This window comes from Mobula hypostoma, chromosome 3 (assembly GCF_963921235.1).
Source record: "Mobula hypostoma chromosome 3, sMobHyp1.1, whole genome shotgun sequence".
NCBI classification, from domain to species: Eukaryota; Metazoa; Chordata; class Chondrichthyes; order Myliobatiformes; family Myliobatidae; genus Mobula; species Mobula hypostoma.
The window spans coordinates 205,806,941-205,833,992 of NC_086099.1; the positions used below are offsets into that span (position 1 = coordinate 205,806,941).

The window sequence follows — 27,052 nt, forward strand, 5'->3', positions numbered from 1 at the left end:
GCAGAAAATAGAGACGCAGCTGGGCTTTCTTTGCTATGGAGCTGGTGTTGAGGGACCAGGTGAGATTCTCCGCCAGGTGAACACCAAGAAATTTGGTGCTCTTAACGATCTCTACGGAGGAGTCATCGATGTCCAGTGGAGAGTGGTTGCTCCGTGTCCTCCTGAAGTCAATAACCATCTCTTTTGTTTTATTCACAATCTCCTCTCTGTATGCTGACTCATCGTACTTGCTGATGAGACCCACCATGGTCGTGTCATCGGCGAATTTGATGATGTGGTTTGAGCTGTGTGTTGCAGCACAGTCGTGTGTCAGCAGAGTGAACAGCAGTGGACTGAGCACACAGCCCTGGGGGGCCCCCGTGTTCAGTGTGATGGTGTTGGAGATGCTGCTCCCGATCCGGACTGACTGAGGTCTCCCAGTCAGGAAGTTTAAGATCCAGTTGCAGAGGGAGGTGTTCAGGCTCAGTAGGCTCAGCTTTCCAATCAGTTTCTGAGGAATGATTGTGTTGAATGCTGATCTGAAGTCTATGAACAGCATTCGAACGTACGTGTCTTTTTTGTCCAGGTGGAGGGTGATGGCAGTGGCATCGTCTGTTGAGTGGTTGGGACGGTACGCGAACTGCAGGAGGTCCAGTGAGGGGAGCAGCAGGGTCTTAATGTGCCTCATGACGAGCCTCTCGAAACACTTCATGATGATGGATGTGCGTGCAACGGGATGGGAGTCATTGAGGCAGGACACCGAAGACTTCTTTGGCACGGGGACAGTGGTGGTGGCCTTGAAGCACGTAGGAACAATGGCGCTGCTCAGGGAGATGTTGAAGATGTCAGTGAGAATCTCTGCTAGCTGGTCTGCAGATCCTCTAACTACTCTGCCAGGAATATTGTCTGGTCCAGAAGCCTTCCGTGGGTTGACCCAGCACAGGGTTCTCCTCACATCAGCCATGATAAGACACAGCACCTGGTCATTTGGAGGAGGGGTAGTCTTCCTCGCCGCCACGTCATTTTCCGCCTCAAAACGAGCGTAGAAGTTGTTCAATGCATCTGGGAGGGAGGCATCACCAGCACAGGCAGGCGATGTTGCCTTGTAGTTGGTGACGCCCTGAATGCCTTTCCACATACGCTGTGTGTCGCCGCTGTCCTGGAAGTGGCTGTGGATTCACTGGGTGTGTGCACGCTTTGCCTCTCTGATGGCCTGGGACAGTTTGGCCCTTGCTGTTGTTAGGGCGGCCTTGTCACCTGCTCTGAAGACGGAATCACAGGTCCTCAGCAGCGCACGCACCTCCGCGGTCATCCATGGCTTCTGGTTAGCGCGAGTAGTGATGGTCTTGGCCACAGTGACGTCATCGATGCACTTGCTGATGTAGCTAGTCACTGATGCCGTGTACTCCTCTAAGTTGGTAGAGTCGCCATCAGTTGCAACCTCCCTGAACATGTGTCAGTCAGTGTGCTCAAAGCAGTCTTGAAGAGCAGAGATGGCTCCTGCTGGCCAGGTTTTCACCTGCTTCTGAACCTGTCTGGAGTGCCTGACAAACGGTCTGTATGCTGGGATTAGCATAACAGAGATGTGGTCTGAGTAACCAAGGTGGGGGCGGGGCTCCACCCGATATGCGTCGGGAATGTTTGTGTAAACAAGGTCCAATATGTTCTCCCCTCTCATTGCAAAGTCCACATACTGATGGAATCTGGGGAGCACCGACTTAAGGTTTGCGTGGTTAAAATCTCCGGCGACAAACAGTCCATCAGGGTGTGCATTCTGCAGTTCACTAACAGCCCCATACAGTTCATAGAGCGCCTCCTTAGCATTAGTGCTGAGGGGAATGTAGGCACCGACTATAAGGACAGTGGTGAATTTCCGTGGTAAATAAAATGGTCTGCATTTAACAGTCACAAACTCCACCAGTGATGAGCAGTATCTGGAAACCAGCACAGAGTTCTTACACCATTCTGTATTGGATGTAAACACACAAGCCACCACTGCGAGTCTTACCAGAAAGAGCTGCATCCCTATCTGTTCGAAACAAGACGAGCCCATCCAGCTGAATGGTGGCGTCCGGGATTCCATCGGTGAGCCACGTTTCGGTGAAAACATACGCACAGCAGACTCTGCTCCCGCCGAGTATTTCACTGGAGTCAGATGTAGTCCAATTTATTGTCCAAGGAGCGGACATTGGAGAGCAGAATGGACCAGAGAGCCGGCTGGCTAGGGTTTGCTTTTTGCCTGGCCTGGACTCCTGCCCGCTTGTCTCGCTTCCACTTCCTCACACACCACTTACAATGTCCCCACCTCCGGCCACCGGCATCAGGCGACTCTGAGGACTGTAGGCCCGATCCCCTCAGCAAGCCAAGGTCGCGTAGTTTAACCAGCAGATCTTCATGAAGGTTTGTTTTTGGGCGACTTCTGGAGTTGACCCTAAATTTATCACTTTAAAATTTGGAAAACACCCACAACAGAAAAGTTAACTGAAGAATGGGAACTAGGATGCTAAATGAAATGGTATATTGAAACAAATAGGCTTAGTTTCTATCAAAATAAGGCGCAGGTCATTTCTAATCATTGCCTCCCACAGAATATTTATTTGATGTATTTGCTAATTCTATATAAAACACACAAATTCTGCCAAGTCTTGTTTTATATTTCAAATAACAATTTTTAGTAAACAATATCAATGACTAACCTTATTAAATTCTCCATGACTTTCTTGTTCGTCCTTTCCTTTCTTTAATCTATGTTTTCGCTCTCGATCTTCCCTTCTTTCCAAATTTCTCTCCTCCTTGTGCTCCCTATCAAGATCCTTAATATCTTTATAATGATGCTTTCTCTTATCGTCTTTGGATTCCTTGACTTTTCTCTCTCTGTGTTTCCTTTCCATTTCTTCAACCTTGGCTTCTGAACTGGGCTCTTGTTTATCCTTGTGTCTCTTTTCTCGATGTCTGTCATGAAGACCATGCTCTTTGCGCTCCCTGTGTCGCCATTCATAATCATCATCTTTAAAATCAGAAGATCTTCTTTTCTTCTCTTTGCCATCTTCGTTACCCTGTCAATATAAGCATGATGCATTTTATTTGCTAGAAAACCTGAGAATTTAATCCAAAAGTATCACTTTTGCAAATCTAAGCTACTATTTAAACTGTGACAAAATATTTAGTTTATACACAGTGCTTTGGTTTATATACAGCACTGCATTTTCATGTTTTGATGCCATGATAGTTTACTCCTTTTAGATAGCACCGTGTACGGCAGCAGTGTTGTGTACTGTGCTGGCATTGTAGTTTACTGCTTATTTCTCTACTTCTTTCTGCACTTCTCTTACAAGAAGCTGCAAATCACATCAGGTATGATTGATTGACTATTTTGAACATCGGAAAGAAGGCATTCAATCATAACGTGCTGCCCTTCTACCACTGGGACCCCCTGCTCACACGAACCATGGGAGGTTCATTCACCACCTCGGTATTACCGAGGAAGCGTTGCCCGCGGTAAGGAAGAAGATCTGGCGTCTTATTTAGGTTAAGATGGTCCGCAAATCGGCCGCCGCTCCCTAGCATACTCCTGGCCAACGTACAGTCCCTGGACAACAAGTTGTGTGAGCTGAGAGCCAGAATATCCTACCAACGGGAAACAAAGCACTGTAACATCTTATACCTTACTGAAACCTGGTTGTCGGAGGAAATACCAGACCAAACCATCGAACCCATTGGGTTCTCTGTAATCTGAGTGGACAGCTCTAAAGACCCCTCTGGGAAAAGTAAGGGTGGGGGAGTAGGTTTCATGGTGAACAATGCTTGGTGCGACCCAGGTAGCGTGCACACCCTCAAATCCTTTTGCTTCCCGGATCTGGAGTACCTTATGCTGCCGCATCAACTTTTCTGGCTGCCTAGAGAATTCGCATCTGTTATTATTACAGCTGTGTACATCCCACCACAGGCCGATATCAACCTGACTCTCTATGAACTTTGTGAAACCATCAATATCCATGAAACCACACACCCAGAAGCTGCTTTCATCTTCGCTGGAGACTTTAACCAAGCGTTGCTGACCAGAGGTTACCTGAAGTTCTGGCAACACATTGAGGTGAGCACAAGGAAGAAAGCATACTTGACCACTTTTACCCTCCTTTCCGCAATGCCTACAAAGCACTTCTCTGCCCTCTATTTGGAAAGTATGACCATTCCTCCATCTTGCTCCTACCTGCCTATAGGCACAAATTGAAGCAGGATGCAGCCATAGTGAAAACTATTCACTGCTGGTCCAACCAGTCAGACCTAATGTTACAAGACTGTTTTGATAGAATCACCTGGAAGGTATTTCGAGCTGAGGACATCTCCGAATACACAGAGGTGGTCACAAGCTTCAAATGGAAGTGTATTGAAGACAATGTTCCCCAAAATCAGTCCGGGTCTGCCCAAACCAGAAGCCTTGGAAAATAGTTCAGTGCGTGTTGCTCTCAGTGCAAGGGATAATGCCTTCACCTCTGGAAACCAACAAGAGCGCAAGAGATGCCACTATGATTTACGTAGAGTCATCCAGGTGGCAAAACGGCAACACAGGAACAAAATCTAGTCACAACTCTGCGACAATGACACACACAGTGTATGGCAAGGACTGCAGACCATTGTGGACTTCAAGAGGAAACACAGCAGTGCAGCCAACATTGCCGCCTCATTCCTGGACGAGCTAAATATATTTTACACCCAATTTGAGGTTGATAGGACTGAACCCCCGAGGAGAGCCGCCGCCAAAACCTGTACCTTGGTCATCTCCGAGGCTGAGATACGTAGAACATTCCAACGCGTCAACAGCCACAAGGCAGCAGGGCTGGACGGCATCCCAGGGTGCGTCCTTGAAGTGCGTTCTGAACAGCTGGCTGGTGTATTTATGGACGTTTTTAATCTCTCCCTCTCCTAGTGTGTAGTGCCCTCCTGTTTCAAATCATCCATCATTGTCCCTGAACTTAAGAAAACCAAGGTAGCATACCTGAACGATTGGCATCCTGTCACACTCATCTTAATTATAAGCAAACGCTTTGAGAGGCTGATTAAACACTACATCTGCAGCATGCTTCCACCCACACTGGACCCTCTACAATTCGCCTACCAACCGAATAGGTCTACCGATGATGCCATAGCCACAGCACTACACACCGTCCTCACTCACCTGGAGAAGAGGGATACATATGTTAGGATGCTGCTCCTGGACTTCAGTTCAGCATTCAACACCGTAATTCCCTCCAGACTTGACAAGAAGCTCAGAGACCTCAGTCTGCACTCCACTATGTGCAGCTGGATCCTACACTTCCTATCGGATTGTCGACAGGTGGTAAGGATGGGCTCCCTCACCTCTGTCCCTCAACACAGGCACCCCCCAGTTGTTTTCCGAATCCCCTTCTCTACTCCCTTTACACTCACAACTGTACTGCCACACACAGCTCCAATCTGCTGATCAAATTCGCAGATGACATGACTTTGATCCACCTTCTTTCTAACGGTGACAAGACAGCCTACAGTGGTGCCAGGATAACAACTTCTCCCTCAATGTCCAAAAAACAAAAGAGCTGATTGTGGATTACGGGAGGAACAGAGACAGGCTCAGCCCAATCAACATCATTGGGTCTGCAGTTTAGTTTCAAGTTCCGCAGTATATACATCACCGATGATCTCACCTGGACTATACACACCAGCTTTCTGGTTTAAAAAAAAGCACAACAGTGTCTCTTCCATCTCAGGCAACTGAAGAAGTTCAGCATGGGCTCCCAAATCCTCAAGATCTTCTACAGAGGCCCCATTGAGAGCAACCGCCTGGTACGGGAACAGCACCAACCTTGATCACTGGGCACTGCAGAGAGTGGTACGGACAGCCCAGCGCATCTGTGGATGTGAACTTTCCTTCACTGAGGACATTTATAGCAGCAGGTGCAGAAAGAAGGCCTGGAAGATTGTTGGGGACACCAATCACCACAACCATAAACTGTTTCAGCTACTTCCCTCTGGCATTAAAGCATTAAAACCAAGACCAACAGGCTACAGGACAGCTCCTTTCTATGAGCCATTAGACTTTTAAATTCACATGTCTGTACATTGTGACGGAGTCATAACACAAAGATTTTTACTCCCTCATGGTGTGGGTGGATGTAAGATTTAAATAAATTCTAATTCTAACACTATTATCCTAAAAGACATTTGATATACTGCAATGGATTGGAGTAAAATGCTATTTACAATAAATCCCAATCATTATATGATCTCAAAAAATTAATTACAGAATTAAGCAAAATCAGAGACAAAGAAAATTGCAGAACAAGTATGCGCTATCAGAATAAAGATCAATCTGTAATACATAAACATTCCTTTGTAACATATACAAATGACTTGGCCATTAGTAACATATATGAATGACTTGTATGTGGATGTGGGAGGCATGATTAGATGCCACAAATACCAACAAATTTGCTCATGCACTCAGACGCTGCTTAATACTGAGGATGAGTTCCTCGGAAGTGGAGTGCTATGCAAACCAGTGCTATGTGGGGTCACTATAACATTACATAAATGGACATGTGTGCCTGATAAAGAAATCAAACTCAATAAATATATTATTTTATGCATACACAGTAACCTGTGGAATAACAGCCACATATATAGGCCTAACCTGTACATCCGTGGAGCAGCAACACATTGCAGCAGCAGGGGAGGGAAGTGGGTGGTGGTTACATCTTAGAGGAGGGACTGGGCTGTGGGTTCTCCTCTAATTTTGGCCACTTCTTCAAGTAGGCATCAAGATTTGACTGCCTTTTCTTAAGTTTCCTCTCATGAAGGAGTTCTCAGTAGCAGGAAATCATGTCGAGAACATCTCTTTTTGCCTTATTGCTTTGCTCCCAGTTGGTCATTATCGATGAACTGGTCCATGATATGTGTGATCGTGGTGAAGCTAGCGCTGAATTTTTGTAGTGTAGTTTCTTGCTGGCATCTCCTCTTCTCAATGCATGTCCTCAGATTCACCCAGGTTGCGTTGCTCTGCCAACTCTCGAAGCTCTTCATTATTAAGGCTCCCACAACGAGAATGTAGTAACTTTTCAACATCGCCAAGAGAAACATCCTCTAATACCGCTTCATTGGCCAGTTCAGCGATGTTTTCAATGACTAATTCTGCCTGAAAACCTAGGATGTCGTTGCATGCTTCTGGCCATAGCTTCTTCCACACTCTGTTCATGCAGTTTGAAGTTGCAGGCCATTTTCCAGACATTATGGGTGAAAACAATCGAATAAATTGGCAAGGGAGCAAAAAGATTTACACACGGGGACGCAGAGCCGTTAACTAATACGTGATTGGCTGTGGGTGGCTCAGAGCGCATGTAAAGCGCCCTCACTGGCTGATTGAATGCTTACTGTAACGGCGGCCATTCAAGTTTTAAGTGTTGTTTAGAATGATTTTTTTTTAATTTCAATAAAAAAATTGAATAACTGAACTGTAATGAATCAGCGCTATGTGCGGTAGCGTTATGCAAGGTCTGAGTGTAGTATGGAAGGTAGACAGGTTCAGCAATGTATCAATCAATGAATCAATCAATTAATTTCTTTATTGAGATACAGCGCGGAATAGGCATTCCAGCTCTTTGAGCCACACCACTTAACAATCCCACGACTTAACCCTAGCCTATTCACAGGACAAATTACAATGACTAATTAACTTAGCAACTAGTACGTATTTGGAATGTCAGTAGAAACTGGAGAACCCGGAGGAAACCCACATGTTCACGGGGAGAATGTACAAACTCTTTGCAGGCAATGTTGGTTAATGAACCTGGGTCACTAGTGTTGTAAAGCATTGTGTTTACCACTACACCACGATGCCTGAAAGATGGCAGATGTAGCCTGATCCAGCCTAATGTAAGCTGATGAATTTAAGAGTACTAATGAGGCAGGAATATACCTGTTGTGGTAGGCTATTAGGAAGTATTGAGGAACACAGGGAACCAGGAATACAAGTGCATAGAATCTTGAAAATAGGAATACAGCATCAACACCTGGATAATAAAGATGTTTACATCAGGGTGCTCTTCATTGACTACAGCTAGGTATTCAACATTATCCCCTCAAAACTCATCACTAGTCTCCAGGATCTGGGGCTCGAATCCGCCCTGTACAACTAGATCCTCAATTTCCTCACTGGCAACATCTTTGCCACACTCATCTTCAGCACAGGGCAGTGTTCTTAATTCCCCTCTTTACTCACTTTACACCCATCATTGTGTGGCTAAGTACAGCTGCAATGCTATATTGAAGTTTGCTGATGACACTACTGTTATTGGCCAAATTAAATTTGATGACAAATTGACATATTCAAAATCAAGATTGTTTACTGTCATTCTTCAGTACAGGAGAATGATATAATTGTTATGCTGGATCCGATGCAGCATTAAAAAAATAACAATAAGCATATAGAACACAATAAAAAATATATATAAATATGAAAGCAATCCTATAAAGCACAATATACAAGCAACTGTCATACATATAGACTGATTGTATCTACATAAAGTGATGCTAGGTGATGAGTATGTTGGGGTGGTGGTATGGGAGGAAGACTGAAAATTCGGTTGAGTGCTACCATAACAATAACTTCTCACTCGGTGTCAGCAAAACCGAAGCGCTGTTATTGGCTACAGGAGGAAGAAGCCGGAGGTTCATCATTGAGGGTATGGAGGAGGGAGGCTCAGTAACTTCAAACATCTTGGCATTAACATGCTAGTGAGGGTAGAAACAGGATTATTTGGCAGATAAGTGTGTGGCTGAGAAGCCAATGCAGAGGGCAGGGCTTTGGGTTCTTTGGGGATCATTGGGATCTCTTCTGGGTGAGGTATGACCTGTACAAAAGTGACGGGTTGCACCTGAACCTGAGGGAGACCAATATTCTCGTGGGCAGGTTTCAATGATATCCCCCCTCATCCTTCTAAATTCCAGGGGTATGATTTAGTGCCCACGGAAACATGGTTGCAGGGTGGAGAGGACTGGGAATTAAATATCCAAAGATATCAGGTAATACAGAAGGATAGGCAGGAAGGTAAGGGAGGTGCGGTAGCGCTCTTAATTAAAGATGAGATCAGGGCGATAGTGAGAGATGATATAAGATCTAAGGAGCAGAATGCTGAATCCACCTGGGTAGAGATTAGGAATAGTAGAGGAGAAAATAAAATCACTGGTGTGAGTTGTCTATCGGCCACCGAATAATAACATTACAGTGGCACAGGCAACGAACAGAGAAATATCTGAGGCATGAAAGAATGGGAACAGCAGTTATCGTGGAGGACTTTAACTTTCACATAGATTGGTCGAGGCAGTCTTGAGGAGGACTTCATAGAATGCATACGTGATAGCTTTCTTGAACAACATGTTACTGAACGTACAAGGGAACGTGCTATCTCAGATCTGGTCCTGTGTAATGAGACAGGTAAAACTAGTGATCTTGTCGTTATGGATTCTCTTGGAAGGAGTGATCACGGTATGAATGAGTTTCTTATACAAATGGAGGGTGCAATAGTTTGATCTAAAACCAGTCTATTATGCCTAAACAATGGAGACTACAATGGAATGAGGGAGGATTTCGCTAGCATAGACTGGGAACACAGGCTATATGGTGGGACAGTTGAGGAACAAGGAAGACTTTCAAAAGGGTTTTTCACGGTGCTCACAAAACTACATTCCAGCTAAAAGCAAGAACAGTAAGAATGGGGAAAGCCAGCCTTGGATAACTAAGGAAATTTAAGAAGGCATCAAATGAAAAGCTCATACGTACAAAGCCGCCGAGAGTAGTGGGAAACTGGAAGATTGGAAAAACTTTAAAAAGCAACAAAGAACCACTAAGCAAATGATAAAGAACGGAAAGATAGATTATGAAAATAAATTAGCACAAAATAGAAAAACAGATAGTGAAAGTTTTTATAATTATATAAAGTGGAAAAGGTGGCCAAAGTGAATGTAGGTCCCTTGAAGGACGAGAAGGGGGAATTAATATTGGGTAATGAGGAAATGACTGAGGCTTTGAATGACTATTTTGTGTTGGTTTTCCTGGTGGAGGACACATCTAACATGCTGAAGAGAGATAATGTGGATGCGATGGGAGATGAGGACATTGAAACAATAGCTATCACTAAAGAGGTAGTGTTGTGCAAACTTATGGGCCAAAAGATAGACAAGTCCCCTGGTCCTGATGGAATGCATCCCAGGGCACTGACAGAAATGGCGGAGGTTATAGTTGAGGCTTTAGTGAAAACTTACTAAAATTCTCTGGACTCTAGCCAGGTCATGGCAGATTGGAAGAAGGCAAAAGTCACGCTACTATTCAAAAAAGGATGTCAGTAAAAGGCAGATAGCTACAGGCCTTTAGTTACTTAACATCTGTCGTTGGGAAAATGCTTGAAGCTATCATTAAAGAAGAAATAGCGAAACACCTGGAAAGAAATGGATCCATCAGGCAAAGACAGGTCCTGTTTGACAAACTTACTAGAGTTCTTTGAGACTATAACCAGCGCAGTGGATAGAGGGGAACAGATGGACACTATTTACTTGGATTTCCAGAAGACATTCAATAAGGTGCCACATAAAACACTTATCCATAAGCAAAGGATGCTTAGAGTTGGGGGTGATGTATTAGTATGTATAGACGATTAGTTAACCAATAGAAAGGAGAAAGTTGGGGTACATGGGTGTTTCTCTGGTTGGTAATCAGTGGTGAGTGATGTGCCGCAGGGGTTAGTGCTGGGTTTGCAACTGTTCACAATATATATTAATGATCGGGAAGAGGGAACTGAATGTAGTGTATCTAAGTTTGCTGATGACCTAAATTGAGTGGAAAAGAGAGTTGTGCAGAAGATACGGAGAGCCTTCAGAGAGATAGATAGGTTAACTGAATGGGCAAGGGACTGGCAGATGGAGTACAGGCAATGGCAGGAATTGAACCCCCAGGGTCACCTATACCGTAAAGCTACTGTGCCACCCCAATGCCACAAGAAAGCAGCATACCCGCCGTCCCCCAACCATTCAGGGCATTCCCGCTTCTTGCTTCCTACCACTGGGCAGGAGGGACAGAAACCTTAAGTCCTACACCACCAGTTGCAGGAACAGTTATTACCCTAGAACCCACAAATTCAAGATTTTTTATTGTCATTCATCAGTACACAAGTGCTGCATCAGATCTGGAGTAACAAATCATTGTTACTCCAGATCTGATGCAGCATATAAATAAATACAATAAGCACCTTCTAACTCCTTAAAGCCTGTTCGCCATCTATAGTCTAAATTCAAGAGTATGGCAAAATATTCTTCACTTGCTTAGAAACAGTGCAGCTTCATCAGCACCCGAGAACTTAAACATCATGCAGCACACAGCAGCCCAATTCGTAAGCACTCCATCAACGGCCATTCACTCACCACAACACCAAAGCAGAGCAGCAGCAGTCTGTATCACCCATGGGATTGACTGCTGCAACTCACCAATACTCACCAATATGCCTTCCAAGCCCATGACCTCTACCAAGTAAAGGGTAAAGCAGCAAATTATGGAAGTACAGGTCGACCTTCACTAATCCAACTACCTATAATCCGGTTCCTTCGATAATCTGACACTGATTATGCTTAATGTTATCTTTCTGTAATTTGGCATTTTCACTAATCCGGCACTCCTCAGGTCCCAATGGTGCCGGATTAGTGAAGGTTAACTATTGCTTAATGTTATCCTTCTGTAATTTGGCATTTTCACTAATCCGGCACTCCTCAGGTCCCAATGGTGCCGGGTTAGTGAAGATCGACCTGTACTGCACTACCATCTGGAAGTTGCCATCCATACCACTGACAATCTTGACTTTAAAATATTCTGCCACTCCTTCACTGTCACATAATCAAAATTCTGGAACGCCCTTCCTGACAGCATTGTGGGTACACTCACATCTCGAGCATTGCAATGGTTCAAGAAATCAGCTCACTCTCATCTTCTCAAGGCCAGCAAGGAAGAGGCCATTAAATGCTTGCTCAGACTATGAAGCCCACATCCCTTAAATGTATTACAAAGAGAACAACTGCAGTGAACCTGTGGGAAGATGAGTAAACAGCGTGGGTATAAATTGAGGACAGGCTGACCCAGTATACGTTCCCAATCTTATCTCCACCACCAGGGCACTTACCAAATGTAACTAGGAAATAGTAAAAGTGGTATTTTAATGTTTTCTCTTATGTGATGATAACTTTAGCCAAGGGTGAAAATACTCTGATAATCAAGGAATGTCTGATACACTGTAAAGGCAGAATAGCAGATCTAATAGAGCTAAGAAAAAAATTATAAATATGTAAAAAGAAAAGAGCTCACATCAGTTGTTCTCCCTTCCTTTTCTTTTCGCTCCCTGTGTCTTCTCTCACTTTCTTCATATCTGTCATGTTTTGACAATTCCAAATTCCCTGAAACACAGATGGACATAGTTGCACAGGTTTCAACAACTGATCAGCATTTTAGTTAAGACTTTAAGGGATAAAGGTAACTCTATACTGATATAATAACAGCCACAAATTCAAACCATTCCAACAATCTTTAGAGTAAGCCAGTGCCGACTAAATTCATGTGGCATATATCAGAAAGAATTAATCATTGTAAAAATAAGCACAACATTTTAATTTGATCAGATGATATGGCCAATTTTACCTTAAAAAGCACAATATGCATTGAAGATAGTGAGATTAAATTCTAAGACATGTTGATATCAAGGAAGAAGTGTTTGGTCTCCTGAAGAATATTAAGGTTGATGTCCCCAGGGCCAGATGACATCTATCCCAGGTTATTGAAAGAGGCAAGATTGCTGGGGCCTTGACAGAGATTTGTATGCTCTTTATCCACATGCAAGGTTCCAGAGGACTGGAGAATAGTCAGTGTTGTTTCCTTTGTTTAAGAAGGGCAAAATGAACAATCCATGACAGTGTAGACCAGTGAATCTTACATCAGTATTAAGAAAATTATTGGTGTAGATCCATAGGATTTACTCACAACTGGAAAACCATGGATATATTAGTGATCAACACGCACAAAATGCTGCAGGAACTCAGGCTTGACCTACGAAGGGGAATAAGCGGTTGACATTTCAGGCCAAGACCTTTCATCAGGACACTTTGCGTTTATGTCTTACTAGAGATAGCCAGCATGGCTTTGTGCAGGAGAGATCATGGAATCTAGAATGAAAGGCAAACTGCTAGACAAGCACAGCTGATCAAGCAGCATCTATGGTGAGGCAGTGGGGAAGAAATTGCCAAAATTTCTTGCTGCCCTCTTTGACTGCTTGACACACCAACTACCTCCAGCAGTTTATTTTTTTGCTCATTTTTGACTAATTCAGATTTATCAATGACACAAAAATGGTAAGAGTTGTGGATAGTGAGGAAGGTTATCAAAGGATATAGCAATATTTCAATCAGTTGGAAATAGGGGCAGAGAAGCTGCAGGTGGAGATTAATTTTACAAGAGTGTGAGATGTTCAAAGTACATTTAGTATCAAAGTATGTTTTCTATACACAACCTTGAGATTTGTCTTCTTGCAGCATCCACAAAACACACGAGAACCCATTAAAAAAACACACAGAACAGAGACCATCAAATTCCCAATTCGTGAAAAGAAGAACAATCATGCAATCAATAAAAAAGTACACAAATAACACACATAACATGAATCACAGAGCCCCTGAAAGTGAGTCCATAGCCGAAGAGCCAGTTCAGCGCTGAAGTGAATAAACCTCGCAGAGTAGTGGGCTGAACACCGGTTCATCCTTCACCCTCAGCCCTGACACCTTGACCGTTTTAGTTTGCCTCAGCGTTTAACTTGGCCAAACGTCGGTTTGTTTTTCGTTCTCAAGCCAGCCACTTCAATCCGACACCAAGTTCACTCCAGCAATGGCCAAACATCAGTTCATTACTTGCTCTTGAGTCCGGCCGTTTCGATCCAGCTAAGTCCACTCCAGCAATGGCCACCATGGCCGTACCTGCATTCTCGAGAGTCCAGTTCACCAAATCCTTCAGGATACTGCAAAATACCAGGTCGTACAGATGGTTCAAAAGCACAACACCCAAAGGGAAATTACAGATTGTGGATGGCAGGGATCGTAGTCCAGAAAATTGTAATTAACAGAAGAGTTGGTAGTTTTGCTTGCTGCCTGTAAACTGTTGCCATGTCTTGCCGGTGCTATTGCTGCATTTTTAGTAGTTAAAAGCACAGTAAATGGCAGGAACCTTAGAAGCACTTGTGTACTGAAGGACCTTAAGAGGATGTCCATAGCTTCCTAAAAGTGGCAACACAATAGGTAGGAAGGTAACACACACACAAAATGCTGGAGAAACTCGGCACACCAGGCAGCATCTATGGAAAAGAGTAAACAGTCAACATTTTGAGCCGAGACCCTTCATCAGGACTGGAGAAAAAATTATGAGAACTCAGAGTAAGATGGTGGTGGGGTGGGGTGGAGGGGAGGAAGAAATACAAGGTGGGAGGTGATAGGTGAACTGGGGGGGGGTGAAGTAAAGAGCTGGGAAGTCAATAGGTGAGAGAGATAAAGGGCTGGAGAAGGGGGAATCTGCTAGCACAGGACAGACAGCCATGGAAGAAAGGGAAGGGGGAGGAGCACCAGAGGGAGGTGATGGGCAGATAAGGCGAGAGAAGGAAATGGGAATAGGGAATGGTGAAGGGTGGGGGGCATTACCTGAAGCTTGATGTCCATGCCATCAGTTTGGAGGCTACCCAGATGGAATATAAGGTGTTTCTCCTCTAACATGGGTGTGGCCTCATCACGGAAAGACATGTCTGAATGGGAATGGGAAGTAGAATTAAAATGAGAGGCCACTGGGAGATCCTGCTTTTTCTAGCAGACAGAGTGTAGGTGCTTGGCAAATCTACGTCGTGTCTCATTGATATACAGGTGGTCACACTGGGACACTGGGAGCACCAGATACAGTAGATGAACCTGACAGACTCACAGGTGAAGTGTTACCTCACCTGGAAGGACCGTTTGGGGCCCTGGATGGTAATGAGGTAGGAGCTGTAGGGGCAGGTGTAGCACTTGTTCTGCTTACGAGGATAAGTGCCAGGAGGGAGATCGGGGGTGGGGGGGGGGTTGGGGGGAGATGTGCTTGGTGGTGAGATCCCGTTGGAGATGGCAGAAATTACAGAGAATTATATGCTGCACGTGGAAGCTGGTGGGGTGGTAGGTGAAAACAAGAGGAACCCTATCCCTGGTGGGGTGGTGGGAGGATGGGGTAAGGGTAGACATGCACAAAATGGAAGAGGTGGTTGAGGGCACCATTGATGGTGGAGGAAGGGAAGCCCCTTTCTTTTAGAAAGGAGGACAACTCATTAGCTCTGGAATGAAAAGCCTTATCCTTAAAGCAGATGCGGCAGAGACGGAGGAATTGAGAGAAAGGGATGGCATTTTTACAAGTAACAGGTTGGGAAGAGGTATAGTCCAGGTAGCTGTGAGAGTCAGTGGGTTTAAAAAAAAATCAGTAGATAAACTGTTTCCAGAGATAGTGACAGAGAGATCGAGAAAGGGGAGGGAGGTGTCAAAAAAAGACCAGGTAAACTTGAGGGCAGGTTGGAAGTTGGAGGCAAAGTTGATGAAGTCAACAAGCTCCACATGGGCGCAGGAAGCAGCACCAATGCAGTCGTCGATGAAGGAGGGATACGGCATTGCTCTTCATCAGTCAAAGCAAAGTATAAAGTTGTCAAGTCATGTCACAGTTGTATAAAACTTTGGTTAGACCATGTTTGGAGTATAGTCTGCAACTGTAGTTGCCACATTATGGGAGACCCTTTGGAGAGGGCGCAGAAGACGTTCACGAGAATGTTGCCTTGATTAAAAAGTATTAGCTATGAAGCTGGACAAACTTGAATTGTTTTCTCTGGAGATCTGGAATTTGACAGAAGTCATGATATGTATATAAACTCATATGAGGCATAAATAGGGGAGATAATCAAAGTCTTTTTCCCAGGATGCAAATGTCATACTAGAGGGCGTAGTTTTAAGATGAAAGATGATTTGCAGGCAAGATCTTTTTTTTTTTACACAAAGACCATAAGACCATAAGACATAGGAGCAGAATTAGGCCATCTGGCCCATTGGGTCTGCTCCGCCATTCAACCATGGCTGATCCTTTATTTTAAATCTCCTACTCAACCCCGATTCCTGGCCTTCTCCCTGTAGCCTTTGATGCCATGTCCAATCAAGAATCTGTCAATCTCTGCCTTAAATACAGCCAAGGACCTGGCTTCCACTGCTGCATGTGGCAACAAATTCCACAAATTCACCGCCCTCTGGCTAAAGAAATTTCTCCGCTTCTCTGTTTTGAAAGGACACCTCTCTATCCTGAGGCTGTGCCCTCTTGTCCTAGACTCTCCCACCATGGGAAACATCCTTTCCACATCTACTCTGTCTAGGCCTTTCAACATTCAAAAGGTTTCAACGAGATCCCCCCTCATCCTTCTGAATTCCAGTGAGTACAGACCCAGAGCCATCAAATGTTCCTCATATAACCCTTTCATTCCTGGATTCATCTTTGTGAACCTCCTCTTGACCCTCTCCAATGCCAGCATGTCTTTTCTAAGATGAGGAGCCCAAAACTGTTCACAATACTCAAAGTGAGGCCTCACTAGTGCCTTATAAAGCCTCAGCATTACATCTTTGCTCTTGTATTCTAGACTTCTTGAAATGAATGCTAACATGGCATTTGCCTTCCTCACCACCAACTCAACCAGCAAGTTAACCTTCAGGGAGTTCTGCTCAAGGACTTCCAAGGCACTCTGCATCTCAGGTTCCTGGATTTTCTTCCCATTTAGAAAATAGTCCGCACATTTACTTCTGCTACCAAAGTGCAGGACCATTCATTTTCCAACACTGTATTACATTTGCCATTTTCTTGCCCATTTTCCTAATCTGTCTAAGTCCTTCTGCATTGTATCTGTTTCCTCAACACTACCTGCACTTCCACCAATCTTCGTGTCATCTGCAAAATTGGCAAAAAAGCCATCCATTCCATCATCTAAATCATTGATATACAGCATAAAAAGAAATGGTCCCAACACTGATCCCTGCAAAACACGACTAGTCACTGGCAGCCAACCAGAAAAGAATCCTTTCATTCCCACTCGCTGCCTCCTTCCAATCAGCCAATGCTCTAACCACGTTAGTAACTTTCCTGTAATACCATGGGCTTTTAACTTGGTAAGCAGCCTCATGTGTGGCACCTTGTCGAAGGCCTTCTGAAAGTCCAAATATACGTCATCTACTGCATCCTCTTTATCAAAGAGGGATAGGTACCTGGACCGCACTGGCAGGGAAAGTTGTGGGAGCAGATACAGTAGTAATAGTTAAAAAGCATACAGACAGGCACATGAATAGGCAGGGAATAGAGAGGTATAGACTATGTGCAGACAAATGGGATTAGCTTAAATTGGCATTAAGAAACTTAGCTGTGACTGCAGTCAAGAAAATAGAGCCATAAGAACAAAAGCTGAACTTTTAAGCCATAATGGTAAGAAATTGTCTTAAAAGGAAAAGGGCAAAGAACTTAAAATCATAAAAGATGCAACCAGTTTCAAAACAAAGGACTAACACAAATGAGTCTTACATCACCACATATATCAGCCTTGCTCAATTATTTTCAAACAAATGGAGGACCAAGATAACTTAATTCATGCAACACAGTATTGTTTAAAAAGATTTGATCTTTGGGGACCAAGAAAGGGTAAGAGAAGAATGGATAGTTATTAAGTACCATATGAATCAAACTTAAAGCAATTTCATTCTGATGGCTGTTGGAGCATTTGATATGATGCAGTCTTGGTATTGAGGAAACAGGTCCATATTTTCATCATGAATGTCAGATTATTTTTCTTCAATCCATGTAAATCAAAGTAGCAAAATAAAATGAAAGCCTCTTTGTAATAAATGTTAGTCCTCCACCAGAAGAGTGCTGTGGAATCTCTCACATCTATCTCAGGAGTCAAACAGAGCTTTACTTTACCACATGAACAAAAAGGTTACAGATACAAATAATAACTGGATTTTATGCTCCATTCTTTACAGTGTGACCAACTCTCTTGGTGTCTTTGAAGGAACATCATGTCAAAGAGATCATCTGTAGAATTCCTCTCACTTAGAACACCATAAGGCATTTGGGAAAGTTGTTCATTGAATTCAGAGCTGTGATTATTCAGTGCAAATGAGTAAAAAGTTAATTGAAAGTTTGCAAAAAGAGAGTAATTGGTCTTAGGAAGCTAATTAATGCCATTCTTCAGGGTCAGTGCATTGAATTCAAATTTACATCAGTGATTTGGTTAAGAAATTCAGTTAAATGGCCAAAATTTACAAATGACTTCATATTTGAACAGACAATGAATTTGGAGTGGGCAGCTCAGAATCATAACATAAACTAGCAATTTACTGTAATTTAAAAGAATCCAGCATTTTTTGTTTTGTAAAGGCAAGCAAAAAGAAGTACACATTTGTAAGATGAACATACAACATTCATTTTGCAAATAGTTCAACTTACACCTATTCATCCTTGGAATGATCCTGGAAAATCGTTATGCAGAATGCAAATAGTATGAGAGAAATTACAGCAAGCCTGCACTTGCAACAGGAAAATTGTTCAGTGATTTAAATCAACATCAAAATTTCAAGCTAATGTTGGGAAGATAGTCTTTCCAGAGTATTCAGCACTTGGATTGATTTAGACAGATAATGGAAGACACAACCTTGTCAAAAATAAACAGAATGCTGCAATGGGTAACCTGACAATAGTTCTGGATAAACAAGCTGGAAAAAAGCTGAATTAACTACTTAATCAAATAATAGGTGAACCAAACACAAAACAGGTAGTTAGAATTTCCCCCATTTTTATTCTTAATTTGGACAAATTCAGCCCCCCATTCCTCAATCTGACCTTTTACCTCTTCTCACCTGCTTATTACTTCCCCCTGGATCCCTTCCTCCTTCCCTTTCTCCTATGGTCTACTCCCTTCTCCTATCAGATACCTTCTTCTCCAGCCCTTGACCTTTACCACCCACCTGGCTTCACCTTTCACCTTCCAGCTCACCTTCCTTCACTCCCCCTTCTTTTTATCATCTTCACCCTTCCTTCTCAGTCCTGAAGAAGGGTTTCGACCCAAAACATTGACTATCTATTCATTTCCATAGATGCTGCCTGACCTGCTGAGTTCCTCCAGCATTTTGTGGGTGCTGCTTTGGATTTCCAGCATCTGCAGACCTTCTCATAATCATAGGTTGTTAGAAGGTTGGAACAACTCTAAAAAACTAAACAAATGATTTTTTTTTCCAAATAACAAGTTGGCTCAAAATATAACAGTTGCTTTATGGCATTCAAAGGCATTCATTAAAAATTGATTATTCTTGTAATGAAAAGTATAGTTTCTTAAATTTCCATTAATTTTCCACATTAAACATACAAGTACCTTTATCTTTTTTCTGCCTATGTTTAGATCGTTGTCCTCCATTTCCATCATTTTCTCTCCCAGTTTCCCGGTGCTGGTCTTGTTCTTTTCTCCGATCTCTTTCTTTATCTCTGTGCCTCTCAGGTTCATGTCCCCGCTTTGTAGATCTCTCTCTATTAAGATCCCATTCCTTACCCTCATCACGGACTCTGCGCCCTGAATGTTTCTCTCCTTCTTGACAAGCGTCTCTATCCCTGTCTTTATGTTTCTCACTTTCCTTTTCTTTTTTCCTTCTCCTGTCTTTATCTCGTTCCTCATCATTAACTCTTTTGCGTACTTTTTCATGTTCCAGGTCTTTATGTTGGTCCCCATCACTCTCTTTTTCTTTGCTTCGCACTTTGCCATTATGGCGGTCCTTTTGCCTATCTCGGTCCCTATCCCGATGTCGACGCTCCTCCAGCTCCTCCTCCTGATGCCTTCTCTTTGCTCTGGTCTTTTTATCACCATCATCCAGATGATCTCCTTGGGCAGCCTGAAAAGAGAAATTAAAAGTCAAAATTATAAATGAAAAGGCTTGTGAAGGCAGGCTGCATTTTCTATTAATTTTATACATATTGCATAAGTGAATAGTCAAATAATCAAAAGCAAACTCTACTCTGAATTCACAATTGACTGAAAAACTAAATGTCAGTCGAAATTAATAAAAACATTGTATAACACATCTTCCACATCCCAATAACTGACGCCTGTGCACACGATGGTTTCCACTGAAAGGAACTTGAGAATTACGAATCATGCTGATGACCAGCAGTGGTTCCGTGGAGAAGCGGAATTGGTCACAGCACGTTTGCTATCCACACCTTCCTACCATTAGGTGGAACTTAGGAGCCTGCTAAATGATGCCAAAGCATCTGAACTTTCACTGAAGCACTGGAGCTCAATTCTGTGGAGCTATTACACCAGAGGTGCTCATGGCCAGCCCCTTAGCATTTAGCCAAGAACAGCCATCTCCTTGTTCCGGTTGCCAAATGAGAATGAGAAGTTGCAAGTGTTGGTCATTTTTTAAACTTTCATTCTACTGATCAACAACTTTTAAAATTAATTTCTATAACTTAGATGTTTGAAGTAAATATATGATATTCCAGCATTAGTTGTGTTTATTAATTAAATCCATTTCAGTTGGTTTTAAAGGTCTTTCATTATTTAGAAACAGTTGAATAAATCTTCAGCAAACTACCTGGAACCCAGATGCCACAAGCAGATCATTCTATTTCATCAAAAAGCCTAGCAGGAAGACCTGTGTTTCAATTGGAACGTGCTGTAAACATAAGGGAGTTACACAGCAGATGAAGTGCAAGGAGCAGTACAGTAAAGCACAGTCTTGCCCAGTTATGTTCAGCTTTGCTGGATAAGCGATAAATATTGTCCAGGATGTTAGGTCACAACTTTCAATCAACATTCACCATGAGCATTAAGTAACCAGAGAACCACAGCCTGAATGGAACATTAATGCAAAATAAAATCCCAATTGTAAACATAAAATTGAAACAAATATAACAACAAAATACCAAAATCTCAAATTGTACTCACATATGATTGGAATCTTTTATCCCTTAATTTTTCATTACTTTCAACTTACACATATCTTATCAGTCTACAGAAAATGAAAGATTTCCACAGATATTCATTACTATCACATAGTTACAGTAACTCCACCATGGATGTTCCAAGCCCAGCTGAAAAAGAGCGAGCAAGCCCCTCTTGTAAAAACTTAAAGCTACAGAAACCTAGCTCCAAAGACCTCATGCCTGGATCTTTAATGGGAATAACTTGACAGACTGGCCCAGGACAGAGGACTGTGGCGAACTGCTGTCAGCAGCCTATGTCCCAATAGCAGTGATGGGCTTAACAACAACAGTTAGATTGATAGCAGCTTCAGAAACAACTGTGCACTTCTCATCATTTAGCAGATCTTGTGTTCCTCTCTTAGTGAAATCATATAAATTAACATGGACTTGGGCCACTTGTGAAATATCCTGAATATGTTACACAGTGTTCCATGAGGTCTAATGAGTTTTAAATGCTGTACTGCTCAATGGACATCATCATCCAAAATAAAAGTAATATTTATTCACTGGATGGGAAAGGCAGTTTCCCGGAGCAAATAGCTTTCACCACATTGCATCCAGATATAATCGTATGGTCTGACACCAGCAGAGAAGTGGTTATTGGTGAACTCACAGTCCCCTGGGAAGGCAACATCGATGAAGCCCATGAGTGCAAGTTAACCAAGTATGCAGAATTAAGATCAGAGTGCAGAGACAGAGAATGGAAGATCTCATCCTGTCCATTCGAAGTAGGTTGCCGTGGCTTTATTGCGTTCACTTTCCAGAAGTGGCTGCGTGACCTTGGCTTCACTAGAAGAGAGATCAAGTCAACCAGCAGGGCTGTAGCTGAGGCAGCAGAGACAGGATCAGCATGGGTGTGGACCAAGTACGTCCAGAGGGGCAGATAGTTGGACAGTGTATCCATTTTTTGCAAACCCTTCAGTAGTTGCATAGACACCTGAAGAGTAGACTATCTGTTGGATGGAAGCGACCAACAACTCTGATAGAGGCAGATGCCAAGTTTTTAAGCTCACCAGTGGGAGGTGGTGCTTTAGCACTGCTGACCCACCACCTCGAGGGAGTCTTGATCATAAGCGGGCCGAAACTCCTGAAGACAGGTGGCAGATCAACTGATGACCCCACTGGTGATAGCACAGGACAGTTAACATCTTAATCCAAGTGTATTTTCAATTCTAATACTGTACTGGGATGAGTATTTTGAAATAATGGAATTTAAAGATGTCTTCTAAAAAATGTTAACTGTATTTCATCTTCAACCTTAACTTACAGTCCTTATATAGCCTTCTGTAAAATGCTTAAAGTGTAACTAAAGATTGTATTTGTCTTTCTAACATATTGACAGCTTGAGACTGTGCAACGGGATATTACAATTTCACTTAATCTGACATCAGCTTCAAAAAGTGGAGGCCTACATACAGATAGCAACATACTTAAGTTTCTACAGAAATCTCTTCCAAATATGGACCCTAAATCACCCAACATGAAAATGGCTAAAATTCAACTATTTCTACTTCTGATATTGTTCTATGCTGTATATTTTGTAAATAAAATAAATTACTTTAATGTGCTTCAGCAATTCTTCTGTTTTCCAGGTATCTTCTTTGGTTTTCCCCTAAAATAAAAGTAAAATTGAATAAGTCTGAGACAATGAAACCCACAAATTCCAAAAAGGAAAACTACACCAAATGAATTTTCTAATGAATGATACACAGGATATCACGCACTCTCAGTCCACTCATCAAGACCTCAGTTCCCATACTCCCTTCAATTCACCAGAGCCCCAGTTCCTGTGTTCCATTTACCTGGTTCTGTTGGACATACTCTCTTTAAATTTACTCATTCACTGGGAAAAAAATATTATTTTACTGTGTAACATCTAAGAAAAGACTATTAAAAGTATATTGGAATACAAATGGGAAAACATCTGCTCATCCAGTACCACCAAAACCTCAAGTGTGATGGAGTGACAGAGTTTTATTGCATTTTCCAATCAGTCACCTGCCTTAGCCATTCAATCACCCCACCACTGTCATTCCTTGGCTCAAATATTTCAATGTTCAGCCATTCCATCAAGCATCCATTGTAGACATCAATTCATTCAACATCCTGCTATCCATCTCCCACCCCCAGAGCAATTGCCATTACATCGAGTTGACAAAGCCACAAGTTTAAAAGTTTTGCATTTTCCTTTAAAACTTTTTAAAGATTAGACCAATTTACTATATTAACCACATACCATATATAGTAAATTACACCATATCTTTATCCTCTCACAAATGTTGCATTTCCCTCATATCAGAACGTAAGCAGCATGTGCAGAATTAGCATTTTTAACTTCTTACCCTTCGCCCATTTATTTCCTCCTTTCCTTCCATTGCCAACAAAATCTTGAACTTGTTATCTCCTGAAATCTTTCTACAAGTTCCTCTGCTGTTTAATCCTCCTCCCAGATGATCCTTTCATTAAATCCACAGCATCTCCTCCACTGCCTTAGCTTAACTTCCAATTTGCAAATGCTCCTGGATGTTTTACTGCATAAATAAGCTGATGTGTAAAGGAAATATATACAGGAGAGAGTGTCTGTTGCCACATTCCACAAGTATTCTGTTACGTTAGAGAATGAGTTGCAAACCACTCCATTCACAGAAGATAGATGCTACATTTTCTTATTGCTAAGTCAACACAATCAAACAGTGCTTCCTAGGCTAAGCAGAGGATCGAGCCACCAGAATGCATTTGGCAATTGGAATTCTTGGCTCTGCATGTGGTAACTACAGCAAGAATATTACCTAACATTTGGTTAATGTTTAATAATACCATTTACTTAGTTTTCACTGTGGCAAATCATTTATTTGTACGTCTGCATAAACATATCTTATACACTACACTATACATCTACCTGCAAGACTGCCTTAATTTTTGATCCTGAATATTTAAAAATTTGAATCTCCACTTCTGTTTACCTTTTTAAAGAAACTCACCAACTCACCCATTTCCAAGTATTGCAAAATCAAACATTCCATTTTCAAAAGTTGCCGATGTATAAGATAGTAAGAAAGGCCTTTACTTCCTTAGAAATTTGCAAAGATTTGGCATGACATCTAAAACCTTGACAAACTTCTATAGATGTTTGGTGGACAGTATATTGACTGGTATGGGAACACTAATGCCCTTGAACAGAAAATCCTACAAAAAGTAGTGAATGTATACCAGTCCATAAAGTCCTCCCCAGCATTGAGCAAAATCCATGGAGTGCTGTCATAGGAAAGCAGCATCCATCATCAGGGACCTCCACCACTAAGGTCATGCTCTCTTCTCACTGCTGACATCAGGAAGAAGGTACAAAAACCTCAGGACTCACACCACCATGTTCAGGAAATAGCTATGATACCTCTTGAACCAAAGGGTGCTTCACTTGCACCAGCTAAACTGTTCCCATAAGGACTCCTCATCTCATGTTCTTGATATTTATTGCTCATTACATATAATTATTATTTCTTTTTCTTTCTTTTTGTATTTGCAATTTTTTGTCTTTTGTACACCATTTGTCTACCCTTTTGGTGCAGTATTTCGCTAATTCAATTATGGTTAGTGGATTTATTGATAATGCCCACAAGAAAATGAATCTCAGGGTGACATTTATGTACCTGGATAATACATTTACTCTGAACTTTGAGAAGACCTTCAATTGCTGACTTAAACCATTTGCATCATCATGCATCTTCTTTTCTAGTTGGTTATTAACTGATAGATTCAGATTTATTTAATCACATGCACATTGAAACATACCGAAATGCACCAGTTGCATCAACAACCAACATGTGTTGGGGGAAATATGCAAGAGTCCCTACACATTCTGGCAGCAACATTGCATGCCCTGCAGCTTCCGCTGTTCACCCGCTCACACACACAGACCTCTTTTGACTTGGTGCATTGCAGATCAATGTTCAGCACCAAATTTGAGAACTTCACATAAGCAATGAAAAATAACCAGTTTTAAAGAAGATGAACATCTTGTTTTCTTTGATCCACAGATACCATCTGAGCTACAGATTATTTCCATTCAAAATTTCACATTATTTTCCGCTTTACAACATCTGAAATATAATCGATCAGATCCTTGATCAGTTTCGGAATCAGAAATCATTAACTGTTTACATCATACAGAGTCCACAGAGATTCATCTGAAGGTTCAGACATACTTTCAGGTAACCTGGAACAAACAACCTGCTGGAGGAACTCAGCGGGTGGATGAGGAATATGTTGACATTTCTGGTGAAAACCTTCCATACAGATGCCGCTCGGATTCGCTGAGATCCTCCAGCAGATTGTTATGTCTTTTCGATTAGTTAAGAGACCGGTTATTAATCCCTGTGGATGCATTCACTCAGCGGGACTGCGAGAAATCGTGAATCAAAACTCTTTCAAAATAACTGGGTTTAGGAAAACTCCATTGCTGACAAAGAGACGGAACAAGATAGCAACTGCTGGGCATGTATTCAAGGAAAAAGATTGCAGACAGAGATGAAACGGGGCGGCAGCTGCTAAGCTTTTATTCGGGCAGGAAGGATTGAAATCAGGCCGCCAACCAAATATAGCTCCGGCCTGCTCCCCGGCAGCGACTCTCCCTCCACCCGACACTCACTGCAGCTGCAAAACTCGCCGCTCAGATTCGCTGGTTTCTACCTATTGACTGCTCTCCTTTTTACCTTACTCGGCTTCATAGTACCAGCCACGGCCGACGTTACTATGGCGCCAAAGCGGCACCCTTAGTTACCAGCTGGCTGCCATCTTGGTATGGTCGAGATTTTTTTTCAAAGGCGCATGCGTCAAGTGAAGCTGTAACTATGGCAACTGCGTCGGGTGGGGTACCCATGACAACTGAGATGAAAGAGTTTGCAACCATGGCAACTGAGCGTTCTTGCCTTTCCCCCTCCCGATATAAATGACGTCGACAGGGCTGAGCATGCGCGTCTCTGGGTGTCACATCGAGCTCCTCTGTGTGGCGCTGGAAACGTAAAATTATGCTTCAGATGTGAGTCATCCTGTGTAGATACATTAAGTAAAGGTAAAATCAACTGAAACCTAGGCACTTAAAAATAACCCAGTAACTGTGCATGTCGTTAAAATGCAAATTTTAAAAATCCATCAATATTGATCTGAGGGCAAATTTAGGAAGCGACAAATACACCAAAATAAAATTAACATTACTTATACGTGCTTTTATATAATGTAGTAAATTAGTGAAACTGTTGTTCATTAAGTATCTTGATTTGTCATTATCCAAAATAAGTCTGCTTTTCGGAATATGGTTTATTATTACTGACCTAGATTGTGAAATTTCTACATTGCAAGACATTAAAACATTAATAAATAAATGGTGCTAAAAAAAATGTATTTATGTTCCTGGGTGCATAGATCGTTCAGAAATCTGATGACGAGGGGAAGAAGCTAAAGCATTGAGTGTAAACAACAGGAATTCTGCAGATGCTGGAAATTCAAGCAACATACATCAAAGTTGCTGGTGAACGCAGCAGGCCAGGCAGCATCTATAGGAAGAGGCGCAGTCGACGTTTCAGGCCGAGACCTTCAGAGACCTGGGTGTCATTATACACCAGTCAGTGAAAGTGAGCGTGCAGGTACAGCAGGCGGTGAAAAAGGCGAATGGTATGCTGGCATTTATAGCAAGAGGATTCGAGTACAGGAGCAGGGACGTTCTACTGCAGTTGTACAAGGCCTTGGTGAGACCACACCTGGAGTATTGTGTGCAGCTTTAGTCCCTTAATCTGAGGAAAGACATTCTTGCCATAGGGAGTACAAAGAAGGTTCATCAGGTTGATTCCTGGGATGGCAGGACTTTCATATGATGAAAGACTGGATCGACTAGGCTTATACTCACTGGAATTTAGAAGATTGAGGGGGGATCTTATTGAAACATATAAAATTCTAAAGGGA

The 27,052-nt window shown here is 42.5% G+C and overlaps 1 protein-coding gene across 5 annotated transcripts in view; it reads right to left on the bottom strand.

Moving 5' to 3' along the window:
- The window catches only part of dync2i1 (dynein 2 intermediate chain 1), a 92,916-nt gene extending 66,878 nt beyond the window's left edge, over positions 1 to 26,038 (bottom strand). For 4 of the 5 annotated variants that reach the window (XM_063044410.1, XM_063044409.1, XM_063044408.1 and 1 more), the window contains exons 1-5: positions 23,440 to 23,653; positions 22,656 to 22,709; positions 19,491 to 20,001; positions 12,356 to 12,444; positions 2,676 to 3,035 (exon numbers count right to left, since the gene is read on the bottom strand). In XM_063044410.1, the coding sequence (XP_062900480.1) occupies positions 2,676 to 3,035; positions 12,356 to 12,444; positions 19,491 to 20,001; positions 22,656 to 22,709; positions 23,440 to 23,472 (1,047 nt within the window). In that variant the 5' untranslated portion in view covers positions 23,473 to 23,653. Of the gene's footprint in view, positions 1 to 2,675; positions 3,036 to 12,355; positions 12,445 to 19,490; positions 20,002 to 22,655; positions 22,710 to 23,439; positions 23,654 to 25,806 lie in introns of those variants that run through there. The other variant, XM_063044406.1, reaches the window with a different exon arrangement.
- Positions 26,039 to 27,052: the final 1,014 nt, after the last annotated feature.